This window comes from Chelonus insularis, unplaced genomic scaffold (genome assembly GCF_013357705.1).
Source record: "Chelonus insularis isolate UGA/USDA-ARS -01 unplaced genomic scaffold, ASM1335770v1 contig_30_pilon, whole genome shotgun sequence".
Classification (NCBI taxonomy): Eukaryota; Metazoa; Arthropoda; class Insecta; order Hymenoptera; family Braconidae; genus Chelonus; species Chelonus insularis.
In genome coordinates, this window is record NW_023276482.1 from 160,595 (window position 1) to 176,140 (window position 15,546).

At 31.2% G+C, this 15,546-nt stretch overlaps 2 protein-coding genes across 2 annotated transcripts; one reads left to right on the forward strand and one right to left on the reverse strand.

The window, feature by feature from the left end:
• Positions 1-201: 201 nt before the first annotated feature.
• Positions 202-1,262, reverse strand: LOC118065349 (uncharacterized). The gene is made up of 2 exons (XM_035080552.1): positions 977-1,262; positions 202-879 (listed from the first exon to the last, which is right to left on the reverse strand). Exons 1-2 carry the CDS (start codon positions 1,010-1,012, stop codon positions 430-432), a joined length of 486 nt encoding a protein of 161 aa, XP_034936443.1. The 5' UTR covers positions 1,013-1,262; the 3' UTR covers positions 202-429.
• Positions 1,263-4,201: 2,939 nt separating this feature from the next.
• On the forward strand, positions 4,202-4,501 carry LOC118065345 (histone H4-like). The gene has a single exon (XM_035080550.1). It carries the CDS (start codon positions 4,202-4,204, stop codon positions 4,499-4,501), a length of 300 nt encoding a protein of 99 aa, XP_034936441.1.
• The last annotated feature ends 11,045 nt before the right edge of the window (positions 4,502-15,546 follow it).

Consider the following 15,546-nt stretch of genomic DNA (forward strand, 5'->3'; position numbering starts at 1 on the left):
AAAGTGAATCTATGTCTTTGAAAAAACTAAAATTTTCTGGACCAACATTCACTATCCAATTGTCATTATAGTAGCAAAATAATTCAATCATTTCTACAGGCATAGTATTTTCTAATACGTTGACAGTTTCAATAATGGGATCCGAAGGAAGTAAACTCAATGAAATTAATTTCTTAAAAAAATGAGGTTGTCACTGTTCAACTCAATATTTAATGTTACTGCTTTTTCAAGAATTATCTAAGATAAAACGACATCATCAAATAACCTATTTTTCAATGACAGAAAATTTTACTTACTTCATACCAAATTAACATATATTCCAATGTGAATAAAATTTTCCTTTCAACATTGTTTCATCATCGAATACGTTTTTTAAGATCAGGTAGACATTTTCGTTAAAATTGTAATATAATTTGACAGGAGCATAATCTACATGTGTGGTATTTTACACATATTTATGTTACACATAACTCCATCTTTTTTCACAAAATCAAACACATTATCAAACAAAACTAATGGCAAACTTACATAATTTCGATGTTTAACAATTATCGCTAAATTTGGAACAATATTCATCGCGTGTGGAATGTGAGATTGATTTATCGTAATGAAAAGTGGTTCATTATTTGTAGTGATGATTGAAGATAGTTGATTATCTGTGAAAGTTGCTCCAACAATTTCATTCATTATATTTGTCCAAACTATTTGCATTCGTATTCCGCCATTATTATGAACCATCAACTGGCCATATATAGTTTGATTGATTGTTTCATGTAACTGATCGATAGATAAAACAGCCCGGAAATCTCTATTGTTTCGCCATCGTCTCATATGTGGTAAGACTTTTTGAACGAATAAATTAATGCTGCTTCTCGATGTCTACAATAAATTATAACACTTTTTAAATATACAAGGAAAAAACAGAAACATTAAATATGTTATGATAATAGTGAAACGTATTAGATCTTATGCATACCTTAAATGCATACAAATTTAAACCATTCAAACACATTAATAAGCTGTAATAGAACAATAGCCGCTTACATGATTGATAGATAGTTGTAAATCGCTTGTGAACTTTGAAATTGTGTTCTACAAGCGTCTTCGAAATTTATTAGAAAACGGTCTGTTATATTTAAATCTGCATCTGGTGCGTGGTTGTGAATAGTTACAGGTACAAAAATACTATCAACAATTCTACCTCGACCATGACAAAAAAGACTTCTGTAGAACCTGCATCGCAAATATCTGTAGATTATATAAGTAAGAAACAGTACAAATATAAGAACAACTATAAATATAATTTGTTTTTTTATAATTCATAATCGTATTCATACTGATACTAATATAATCTAGAATAATTGGGAATCCATTTACTGTTAAATGTTTGAACTCAATAAGTACTTTTTTTGCTTAAAGATTGACTTCTTCTTCAAGTGGAAGATTTTCAATATATCAATACAAACATCACTATTCGTGTCGAAATATAAAAATAAGTGATAATACGTGTTTATTACTTCCATAGTATTGTTATATCTCCTATGCACTAAATATGAATATCCTTCTTAAAGATTTTCCGTAAAATTCTGATGGTGATTATTCATATTTAACCACTAAATGTAATACACGCTGAATAAAGTCGAATTTCCAACGATAGTCGATCAGGACATGAAAAAAATTAATTATCCTAATAGACAGTTAAATTTATGCATTATTTGCTTCACATTACACCAACATGTGGTTGAATATTAGTTTATAAAGAATTTAATTTTGCTGCCCACTAGAAAAAGTATTAGAATCGGTAGTAAAAGTACGAAAGTTTGACTAGATAGTGCATTTCGTTGAAGCTGTGATAAATAGAAATTTTATATATACGATTATTGTGATTTACAATATACACGTGTATTATTACACATATTATGTGTACATATAGACATTTCAGGTAGTACACTGTTTACGTCATTTTCTTATTTATTCCTAAATGTATAAAAAAATACGAACTTTGAATGAACATAAAATATTCGAATTTAAGGAGGTTCTTCCACGATTGATAGTATCGGGAAAACCTATATTAAAATTTAATTTAAAAATAAATGACAATACTTGATATTGAATAAAACTTGACAATCAGAATTGATTTATTACAAAATTATGAAACTTTTGATCGTTTTGTTTGCAAGGAATCTAAATTCATTTGTGCTATTGTGTTTAGTGTTTAAGAATGTATGACACTTTTATAAATTTCATTTTTCAAGCTTGAATTTGAAATATATGATAAGGTAACTAATACTTTGTTAATTTCCCTCAAAAAAATATATCGTTTCTGATATATTTTATGAAACAATTGAACTTCATGGTCTCATTAAACTACGAGCTATTTGTATCGGAAGTATGTAAAATTGGAAGCAAATTAAAAAATTTGCTATGTTTTATTCATTTTAATGGAAAAAAAATATACTTCTATGAATAGGTGTTACTAGGTTTTTTTTTCTAAAATTAGATAAAAACTTCAGCAAAATGGAATAATGGGTAGTCCAAGATGTTGAATGCTATGCTAATAGTAGTCATATGGAAACTTCTGTTTATAATGAATAATTATAAATCAGTACAATTTTAATGAATACTAAATTATTGTTAGTTAAAATTTAATAATCTTCGAAATAGAACTTATAATAAATGAACTATGCAGGATAGCATCGTCATAAAAACGTTTATAAAGTCATGACAAATAGTTGTGCTGATGTACACGTCGAAAATTATTTTATTAATCGTTAATAAAAAACAAAATAATGTAAAAGAAATAAAAGTTAAAGAATTTTTCTTCAACACTGAATTCTTAATTATAATAAGTTATAATTTTACTCCAGTGCTTCTCGAGTAATAACTATTACCTTATTTGGGTATTTGAAGGTATTACTTACGTGATTATTTTTACTTACGTTTAGCAAAATAATTCTTAGGGCAAAGCGATAAAGTATTTGTATGTTGCAAGTTAAAGATATTGACTTAAGTCGTGATACGATTCATACTATCAGAATACGCAATTATCATTCTGTATGAAAACTACGTTCGGTTTATGAAAAATTATTTGTGAAATATAAATATTGACAATGTCAATTTAATGGTTTACCTCAACAGGTAACACCTTTCTGTTTCACAAATGTAAAGCATCAATTATGCAGATTTTCTTAAGTTACTTTAATTCATTTCAAGTTGACTCACTGTTACAAAATATTAATCATAAGGAGGAAACAAACAGCTTTTGAATAAAAATGATACATCAACAAGAGTTTCAACACTAATTTCTGTACAACCTCTGCCGACTCTCTTATGTTAAATGCTGACGTTTCAAATCACTCATTCGAAACCAAGTATAAATGATAAACAAAACGACATCAAGTTGATGTTTGCAACCACCATTATATAGAAAATGAACGAGTTTTGAATTGCAATCCTAAAAACTTACAATACCAATCGATATTATGTAATGCTAAGATAGTTATTTGTTTTGGTTTTTATGTCAATTTATCTATTAAATCATAACAAATAACAAAATAGAATAGAAGAATAGTCGACGTTTAATTATTTGTATCACTGTTAGAAGAAGTGTGGACGCTACTAAGTATCGTTCTCCCTCCATTTGTATGAAAATGGCTGGCTGATTGTTGCTAAAAAATTCAAGTTATTATAACAAACTATCCGAACGATATTGTAACAATCATGGAGCGAAATTATATTCTTCATAATAACTAAAATAAATTCCATAATAAAATAATTTTACATTGTTTATTAAGCGAAAGCGTAAAAGCCCTTAAATCCAGTATCGTCGAACTGAGAAGAGAGTTCCTCAGATGTTTGGCAGAGCCGGAGACTCCCACTCTCGATCGTCCCCACTACTCAAATTTATATTTGCGCATGCCTATAATTTTTTAAAAGAATTTTTATAATAAAATCATTTGGTTTTTTGAATTAGGGTGAAGCTACTCGACGTCACAGTTCTCTTAAAGAAGCTTCTCATGAGATACGGAGTGGAAGATTTGAAACAAATCACATGAATAACGACTGGGAGATGAATGACCCATTGAAGAGTACAAAAATGATAGGAGTGGTAAGTAATAATGAGCAAAACTCTGATTGAGAAAATAAAAAAAAAGTTCAAGAGCAGAGATCTCAGTTACAAGATAAACCAAACTGAATCATCATGACAGCTCGTAGAAAGGGAGGAAAGGAGGGCGCTAAGCGACATCGTAAAGTGCTTCGTGATCACATCCAAGGAACCACGAAACCTGCCATCCGTCGTCTTGCTCGTCGAGGTGGTGTAAAACGTATCTCTGGATTGATCTACGAAGAAACTCGTGGAGTCTTGAAAGTTTTCCTTGAAAACGTGATCCGCGATGCAGTCACTTATACTGAGTACGCTAAGCGTAAGAGTGTCACGGCTATGGATGTAGTCTACGCATTCAAGTGTCAAGGACGTACACTCTATGGATTTGGTGGTTAATCATCAGCTCTTGAAAACAAATGCCAGATATAAAGCAAGCACATATATCAAGACTTACAATTGATAATAGTGATGAAGAAAAAGATTCAAGATCACAGGACAGATTGAGTGATTCAGAATGTGAACAATCGACAAGAATTTCTCCGGTGCCAGTTATTCCAGCTGAGAAACGAAGATCTCGATTAAGTTTTTCATCAAGAAAAGATGGAAGAACTAATAAAAATAGTGGGTCTGAAGACGATCCTCGTTGGAGAAGAATACCAATAAAGCAAAGTAAGTTTACAGAGTCTCTAACAAAAAAACAAGTTACATCGCCGAATAATTCAGACAGTGACAATAGTCGGACATCAAAACTTCACAAAGAAGATGCTGGAAATTTTCAGGATAAAAAAAATGATACATTGCGAAAGCTATTCTCGACTGCCAAGGGTGGAGTAGAGTGGAAAAAGTGGAGGAAAATGTGGTATGTCATTGGAGTTTTTAGTCTCTTATGTAAACTCGACCTCAACAGAATTCCACACATACTACAAGCCTCTAGGGGTCAGGAATTTGCAATTAATTCACAACAAAGGCAATAATCAATAATACTTCACAACAATAAACTGATTGAATCGTAGGGTCGCGAAGACGAATATTTTTTTCGAATTAATTTAGGCAAAAGGATGTCTGTTCATTAAATTATATCACGTTGATGAAATAAAATTATCTACATTGGGAAGCTTATAAGGTAAATAATAAAAACAGTCGTCATATCAATCGATAAATCTTAAAAAACTTAATTCTACTTAAAAATTGCAAAAATGATTAATAAAACAAAAGAGGAAACAACAAAGGCAAATATGTTAATCTCGGTGATAAATGTGAATAAAAATTGTACTGTTTATATGCTCATCGAAAAAACCTAGAAAGAAAGATGACTACCATGGAGACATGAATGCCGAAATGTTCATGAAGTGGTTAAAAGAGAGGATAATCCTCAACTTAACTCAACCATCTGTCATTATTATGGATAATGCTGCATATCATTCAGTCCAGGTTTGTATTTTGTCTGAAATCCGACACATTTCAGCAATTACATTGTTTGCAAAAAATTGTACTCATTTCTATTCTTCCTATTCTCAAAATATTCTGCTTTAAAATTGACTGAATGAATCGAGATAAAAAAATCAAAAGAATAACAGGCAGTAAGTTGCTCATGCGTACTAAATTGTTTATGCTATCGAATGCAATTCTAGCGAAAAATCCAAGTTATCTTCAATTGTGGGGTGTTAATCAGAGTTCTATTGTTGAGTCAGTAGAGTTTAAAGAAACTTTATCAGCAATGGCTATATCAGATGATAGAACATTTGGTGCCGTTGGAACAATGTTTTCTGAAACTGTTGATATTTTTATTGCATTCAGCCTGCACGTGCTCTTTATGTTCCTGGTGCTTACAGCATGTTTGTAACTGGGTAAGAATTCTTGCCTACTAAATGTTATGAACCTGCTAACACAAGCAACTCAGAAACTGCTGTTGTTAGTATTGTAGTTGATAATAGGATTTGTACTCATAACATACCTTTAAGACGAAAGTTCATTTCGACATGTATTTTATTTATAGTGCTGATAAATTGTTTATGAGTCTTACCAGAGAACATTACATCATGGACATCGTCTTGAAAGCTCATATTGTGTGAGATCTGTTATGAAATAAAATATGCTACTTTTATAAGAATATTTATTGTAGAAAAAATTGATTAAGTTACTTATATTATTTTGGATTTAAATTCTTGTCTATGTATATATGGAATGTACTTATTTAATTTCTCTTTCACTGATTCCTGATTTAATTTGCCATGAAACTTTTATTGCATAAAATTTTCTATCAAAATTAAATAAAATCAAAGCAATGAACTGTACTGGTTATATTTTGTTTTGTACCTATATTTACATTCAATTATTTTATTTCATGTAGAATCATTTAATTTAAAAACAATTTACTTTATGTTCCATTTATGTTGTGTAATTTTCCATTCTAATGCTGCAAGCTCCAACGACCTCTACAACCAATCGGCGCGTAGGAAATACATACCATCCAATCAAAAAGCAGTCCTTCTTCTGGTTTCCAGTAGCTATCGCTACGCTTTTGATTCTCTGTGTGAAAAAAGCTTAAAAAACCTTTCCAAAGCGAGATCCATATTTTATTTTATTTTCTATTAATACTTTCATTATCTAATATATATTACAATACTATTTGCTTGCTTAAATTAACGTTTATTTCAATACTTTTCATTCTAACCCTCTCGGCTGCTATATCAGCATCGCTTTTCTTTTTTTTTTATCTCTCTTTTTTCCTATTTTTTACTTCCTGCTTTTCATTTTATTGCTTAAAAGTAGAAATAACATAGATTGAAATTAATTTTACCTTAGATTTTAAGTGCTTCCATTAATAACCTATTGATAGCTGCTCCAATATTTTATAAGGTTTTGACCATTTTGCACGTCCATTTGCTGCTGCTAATTAATCATTTTTTTGAGTTCTTATCTTAGTAAATATGAATTAGGTAATTATAGATTGTAAGAAGCATCAGAAGAGGACAGCATGGACATCATCAACAGCTTCAGCAAGGATGAAGTTTCAATCGCCAAATGCAGGCTAACATTTTTGCAGTTTATGATTTTATGACTGCAGAATTAAAAAACCATTGACCAATTATCCCAATTCATCGTGTCAGGTAACTTTTACATTTCATTATTGAAATTAATTACTAATTTTTGTATATGTGACTTGTCACTTTTGGTTGGTTTGTTCAACAATTAATAGCAAAAAATTTTTCATAGAGAAAGAGTAGCATGTGCCTTGAAAATCAGCGTGAAATCGGTGGATGAATATGTGGCTACTGGTGAAGCTAATGGAATGTTCGATACACCAGGAAAAGAACGGCCTGAATCAGTGAGCAAGAGAAAAATAAAAAAGGAAGTCCAGGATCAAATCATCAACCTTATCTACACTTTATGTGCTCAACATAAGTTCACGATTTTTCTAATAATATTTCTTATTGATATAATTTAACACAAAACCCACACTGTTCTTTTTTTTGTGAATTTGCTTCATTAAAGACGATGAAGTTAATGTTAATAGATAACTTGTGTGCATACTTGTAAAGTATGTGAGTTGAAATTTTTAAAATACTCTACTTTATTAATCTTGGAATATTTAAAATTGTAATTAGACTACTTTTCAATGAACATATCGATAATTGATGTTTAAATAGAAATTTTTCTTTATTTTATGTAGTTTTACAAACACTTTTAATTATTTTTTTCTTATTTGCAACCAATTTGCCAAGAAATTCAACTCAACGCAATATATAATTATGCATAAATCGTTCAAAATAATGTCAGTAAAATCATCATATCTTATAACATCGCACTACAATTGTTCACAAAACTTAATCATGCTTTTCTTATATGAAGATTATTCTGCTCCTGCTGCATTTGGATGCATTCGGCCTTGCTTGCGTATTTTAGGTCGCACTGTAACTATTGCCTTACTACTTACGGAGATCAGGTGCATAGATTTCTCTTTTATAATTTATATAATTCTATTTGGTAATTGCATCGGTTAATCACTTCATCTTTGATCATCTTGAAAGTTTATTATGTCGTATAGTTGTTATGCTAAAAAAAACATGTATCCATTGACTTATTTCTGTCAACGATATATATAAACGATGAAGACATATATAATCGAGGCAAAATGGTATATTTCATACATATAGTTCCATTACTCTAAAAAATTATTGTATTGATAAATTACTAAAATTAGTGCCACGATTGTCATTTTTACCATAAACCGATTATGTGCTTTCTGCACCCTATATATGCATATTAAATTAAGTAGTATAATCACCTCTACAACATACAAAATTTTCAAAGTTATTAGAGCTGTAGGGCTTCAACGATACAATTACCTTCTTCTTACTTTTTTATTGTATTATTTTATTTCACTGCAACGAAATTATTTCATTGTATTTCGGAAACTCGGAATAAGATGACTTTTTCAAAACAAATCTCCTGTAGCATGATTTTTGCACTCCTTTGTTTCTATGCATTGAACTGTTTTTACCTAAAAAATGGCAACTATAATGACATACACACTGCATTACCACCAATCTATCACAAGGATAGAAATCTCGCTACAGGAGACACGTCACATAGCACACACTTCTAATTCTTTCTTTTTTTGTACCAATTTTTTAAGATCTTAAAATATAAAATTTGACAGAAAATGTGATAATTGAAATTGATCAGTACATCCAAGGTCAATTGTCATCATTACATACCCTTGTCGATGCTCTTTAGACATACATCGAAATATTTGAGCCAGAGCTGGATACCCATGGATTCCTCTTTATGGGAAATGCACAAATAGTTACATTTAAAATGAATGTATCGTCAAATTCTTGTTTCCTTCTCAATTCTCATTGTGTCAATGCCAGCAATTGTTATCCGACTGCGAAAGAAAGAGGTTTTGCTTATTTATTCTACTGCAATACACCAGAAGCTCTCGTCGAATTATTACTTGCTGATCACCCGAGGAATCAAGCATATTAGCAAATATATGCAATCCAAGTGTGGCGTTGAAGAAATGATTATTGTAAAGGAATTCTATGTTGAATTTCAATGTAATTCATTGTGAGTATTTTATATATATAGAATTTTCAGAAGACTTTGTTACATCAAAATCTCATTTCAACCATATATAATACAGATCGAATTACTGCAACTTCATTATTCATGGCACAATGTATACGTACAAAATATGTCAACAAAACAGAAGGTAATTATTTTTACTTAACATTATTTATCCCTAACATTTGGAAGTTTTAAAAATTATAAATTTCAGCCTCTCTCTCACATCGGGTACTGGAAGAAGAGGTATGTGTGAATTATTTATCATCATTGATCCATTTGATAGTTAATCTAAAACATAAATACTGAAATTATTTCATTTTTTTATAACAGTGTTGACTTCTGTCACATCGGCTAATACCGTTCAACTAAAAAAATATACTTTGTCGTCAAGGCTGTAACAATCCATTTATTTACAATTGGATTTTTAAGTAAAGAATTAAAACTGAGAAGTAGAAAGTGGAGATATATTTTTCCCTTGAAATCTCCACCAGACAGCTGCTTTACTAGTTGTTGAATTGACAATTAAATATGTACCTGAAACACCTAGACTGACCACTCTATTGATTGCTGAAAGTGTTAAATAAGTATCGTGTATGGTGAAACTTCAAATCAGTGCACAAGGACTCACACTCTATTCATTAAATTTGTACTAAAGGCTGTATACAGTTATCTATTCTGCAATGTCTGTATGGACATCTGTTTATTGCTCTTCATCATATTATATCATTGTTCTTGAGCTGTTTAAATTCACTCTCTAAAAACGAATGATTCAACAGCTCCATTGTATCGCTTATCATTGCAAATGATAGAACTTAGGTGAAAATAAAGAAAAATTTGATTGCTCCAAAATTTCCTGGTCTAATTATAAATCATTTTTCCAATATAATTGAGTCACATATGGTTAATTATGAAAGGTACGTAACATTACAACATGATTTTTTCAATAAACTGCCTTAATGAATTGATGAAACAGATCTTTGTTCTCGATTGTTTGTAGATATTGTCTGTCATGTCCTCAACCATTCGTTTGGCTCTGGTAACGTGTGCTAGTTCAAGTTCCTGGCTGAAATTGTGATCAAAATTTTATAGCTCTCATCGACATAATTATTTGCGCCACGTTTTTTACTTCAATGCAAGAACCACTATTGAAAATGTCTTCCAAAACCTTTTTCCTGTTTCCAGTATTGAACATACTGTCTAATGATACTTTCGACTGTTGCGATACTTCCTGTATAAATGCTTTTCGAACTTCTTCCTTAGCTCTCTTTCTTGCTGTTCAGGACGCAGAATTTTAGATGCTAACCAAATTGAGTGAATGGGCCTTCTTGAAAGGATTGGTGTATTTCCAGATCTCATTTGCTTAGCTTCTAAAACAATTGCAATTATTTTCAAAAACACCTAGAAGAACGTTTTGGCATCAAAGTGAGACTCATAAAATACTTATTGAAATTCTTTTAATAGAAGCTGAGACAAAAGAATGTCTTTAAAATAAGAATAAATTGTGATTTTGATGTAAAACGAGGCTTCGTTTTCTAAGGCGAACATATAACATTACACATGTAGGTGATGTATGGGAAGCAGATTTAGTTAATCTACGTAATGTTGCTGCTTATAATGACAATATTTAGCATTTATCAGTTTATTAGTAAATTTATATGGATTGAAGCATAACGAGACAAAACAAGCTTAGCTTTTGCTCGAGCAATGCCACGAATTTTTCAAAATAGTGATAGAAGATTGCCGCGCATATTACAATCAGATTGTAGTAAAGAATTTCTGGGCAGCGATTTTTAAAAAGTTTTAAATAAGAAAGAAAATGTTTTCAGAGAAGTGAGGAATCCTGACGTTGAAGCAGCTATTGTTGAACGCTTTAATCGCACGTTAAAAGAGCGAATGTAGCGTTATTTTACGTATGCTCCCCCAAAAAAATCCATTGATGTTCTAAAAAAAATTGTCTCAGCTTACAATAATACTAATCAACGTGCAACGAAATTTATGCCTTCTAAAATTGATACTGAGAATAAATTAGTAGCTTTCCAGAATATGTAACATCGTTATGGTAATAATAGGTGGCATAAAAAAGTATCGAAAATGTCTGAATATAACGTAGGTGATCTAGTCCGCATCAGTAAAGCGAAGGCCGCTCTTATGAAAGGTTATACAAGCGGCTAGAGTGGAAAATTTTTTTTAATAATTCGTGTGTCAAAATTTCGTCGGCCGCTAGTATATATACTTTAAGATTTGAACTATCATAATGTAGAAGGTATTTTTCATGAGGGAGAGCTGTAAAGAGAGGGTCAAAAATCGAGAAAATAAAAATGACACTGCAATAAGACGAGTTTCACATAATTTTACCTGGTATTAGCGGTATGAATTATTTTCTCGAAAATATCACACAATTATCACATTTTCTAAAATATCCTGGGGAGTAGGGCGTATCCTTGGGAGAAATAAGTATTTCTATAAATTTCGAATCAAATAATCAATGAGAGCCAACATTTGTAACTGGGAGTTACAAAAACCCTAAATTCAACAGAAATTAGGAATCCAGAAAGAGTCAAAATAACTAATCATCTTCATAAGGAGCGAGTCTATTCACATGAACAACTTTCAAACGACCATTCGGAAGTCTATGAATTCGAAATACAACATCATTAAGTTTGTTTTTCATAATATATAGACCTTCCCACTCACATTGAAGTTTTGGACACTATCTTTTAACTCTTTTAGGGGAAAATAACCAAATCTTTTGACCGACATCAAAAGAAAGAATATCAGATTTCAAATCATACATACACTTAATTTTTTCTGATTTAATTTGCAACTTATCACGTATATAATCATGAACAATCTCGAATTGTTCATGAAGATTGAAAACGAAATCAGTTGTTGAATTATCCTCAGCAGAGTTATCTGAAGGATTTATTCCTCTAAGAAGATCAATAGGCAACTGTTTAATAATGAGATAAGATGAGTAAAAATGCTGGGTTAACTCAATCATGGATGTACTAGAATTATTCAACACAGATAAACTTCATTAAACAATAGGCAACGGTAATCACAGTTTAAAGTAAATGAGTTTATGAGTTCATGGAAATGATGAGCACGGTAGTTACACTAGTGAATGAATGTTTGAATGTACTACGACGTGGGTTGTAAGTCCGCGCCGTTCACAATGAGTTCAAGAATTATGAATACTAGTATCTATGAGTGTATTGAGCACAAGATGAGTTCAGTGAGCTACCGAAGTTAATTGTTGAGCACTAATGTTGATCTCGATGATTACTTAAGTAGAATGAATGCCCAAAGAAAAATGAGTGCGTGCACGACAGCTACGATCTAGCGCCGGTGAGCGCGGTTCGGCAACAACTCGTCGACAATCGAGTTTTATCGAGAAAATTCGTGAAGCCCGAAAGTCGGCGTCATTGAGGGGTCCTAATTGGTCCGAATGATGAGTGTTCTGATTGGTTACCGGCCAGGTGACCAGATTTGAATTATGGAATTGAGTAAGGTTAGCTCTTCAGTAATTAATTACTGAACAGCAACCTTAACGTACGACCTTACGTCAAAAAAGCTGGAGAATACTTAGTAGTTTCATGTCTTGAAGAACGATAGGCCAATAAAAATAACGAAATCCACTTATCCCAATCATTTTGATTCTTACTAATAAATTTGGACAAATATTGAAGAATAATCCTATGTCACCTTTCAACTAAACCATTTGATTGAGAATGAAGAGGTGTGGTTCTCGTCTTCTTAATACCAATGAGACTCATGATCTCCTTGAAGATTGCAGATTCAAATTCTCGACCCTGATCAGAATGAATTTCAATAGAAACACCATATCTACAGAATATTTGAGTTACTAAAGCCTCAGCAATAGTAGAAGCCTAATGATTAGGCAGAGGAATCGCCTCAGGCCATCTAGTAAAATAATCTGTAACAACAAGTAAAAATTTATTTCCAGAAGAGGTTTTAGTAAGAGGACCAAGAATATCAATGGCAACCCTTTCAAAAGGAGAACCAACATTATAAATTTGAAGTTGATCACAAGACTTTTTATGGGGAACCTTTTTAGCGAAACAAACTTTGCATTTTTTACACCAAATCTCAACATCTTGCTTAAGAGTTGCCCAGAAAAATCGTTGACGAATTTTTGAAATCGTTTTATTAATACCAAAATGACCACCAGAAGGAGAATTATGAGCCTCATGAATTATTTCATTCACTTTAGCTCGAGGAATGACAACCTGAAAAACAACATGAGAAAAATTTGGAGCTTCCCAACGTTCAACTAAAACACCATTTTTTAGTTCTAAAGAATTCCAATAAAGTAAATAAATTTTAAAAGTAGAATCCAAATGTGAAACATCACTAAACTCGGGAACTTTATTTTCCTTTTTGAATTTAATAATTAAACTCAAAATGTTATCATCATTTTGAAATTTGATCCAATCAGAATCATTATTAATTTCACAAATGACACGGAAAATATGCCTACTATCACATTTTTCATCAGAATCTATTTTCAGACATTTTTTACAATCACATGGACGCCGAGAAAGACCATCAGCATTGCCATGTTTATGACCAGGTCTATGTTGAACTTCGAAATCATATTGAAATAAGATTTCAAACCAACGAGCTATTTGATCTTGAGGATTTTTGAACGAAAGTAACCAAGTGAGAGAGGCATGATCAGTTTTGATAGTAAACCTTTTGCCAAGAAGAAAATGACAAAAATGTCCAACAGAAATAACAACAGCTAATAATTCTTCCCTAGTAACACAATAGTTACGTTCTCGATTACTTAAAGTCTTACTAAAGTAAGCAATACCTTTTTCTTTATAAACAGTCACACCATTTCTAGTAACTGGAATCTTTTGAGATAACACAGCACCAATGCCAACATTCGAAGCATCAGTATCAAGAATAAGAGGATGATTTGGATCAGGATAACCCAAAATTGAAGTAGAAGTCAAAATTTGTTTCAATTTTTGAAACGTTTGAAAAGCTAAATCATCCCAAATAAAATCTTTCTTTTCCTGACTAATAAGATATAAAGGTTTTGCAATAGTAGCAAAATCTTTGACGAATTTCCTGTAATAAGAACAGAGACCTAGAAAACTTCTAAGTTCAGATTTATTCTTCGGAACAGGCCAATTAATAATAGCAGAAATTTTATCTGGAGAACTTTTCAGTCCTTCACCAGAAACTACACGTCCAAGGAAAATAACTTCTTCTTGGAAAAATATACATTTCTTAAGATTTATCTCAAGAGAAGCTTGTAAAAGTCTTTCAAAAACATTTTGAAGATGAATAAAATGTTTATCAATACTTTTACTGAAAATAATAATATCGTCCAAATAAACTAAACAAATTTTACCGAGAAGACCTTTTAAAACTACATTCATAAGTTTAACGGAGGTAGCAGGAGCATTACACAAACCAAAAAGAAGAACCTTAAATTGCCAAACCTCATTCCAAATACAAAAAGCAGTTTTAGATCTATCCTCCGGAGCATCTTCAACTTACCAATATCCACTTTTTAAATCAACGGTAGAAAACCATTAAGCACCAAGAACCATATTCAATATGTCTTCTTGATGAGGAATTGGTGTTGAATCCTTAACTGCGACATCGTTTAATTTACGATAGTCAACACAAAATCTAATTTCATCACCTTTTTTTGGAACAAGAACAACAGGTAAAGCCCAAGGACCATTACAAGGTTTTATTGCATTCTGTTGTTTCATTTCTTCCATAACTGAGTCAACTTTATCCCAATAATGTAAAGGAATACGACAAGGAGCCTGTTTAATAGGAAGTGCATTTTCAACATTAATTTTATGTTGTAAAATTTTGCACTTTCCTAAATCAAAAGAATTTTTCGCACAAATATCCATGTCCTTCAATAAAAGTTCTTCAAAACGAAATTTATCATTGACATCATAACAATAACTTTGTAACAACATATTAAGCGATAATAATGTTAAATCTATAGTTTTATCCTTATAAAGAAAATGATTAAGTAAAAATCCTAAATCATATTGGCATACACCCTCTAACAGATCGTGCATTATGTCAACATTACGATTTTCTATTAAATGAAAAGATTTCACCTTATGGAAAACACATACTTCTTTGATACCACTGGATGACGGATTCGGATTTTCGATAGGGGAATTGTAATTGTCAATGTTTCTCAAGATACATTCAGCTTCATAGCATATTTTATTCAAGTGATCCTTATTTACTAAGCAAAAGCTGCATGGATAATTAGAACGAAAAGACTCATAAAATCCGAATAAAGAATGCATCCATAGATTATCTCCAATAATAAGTTCGAATGAAAAATAAATGTGAAT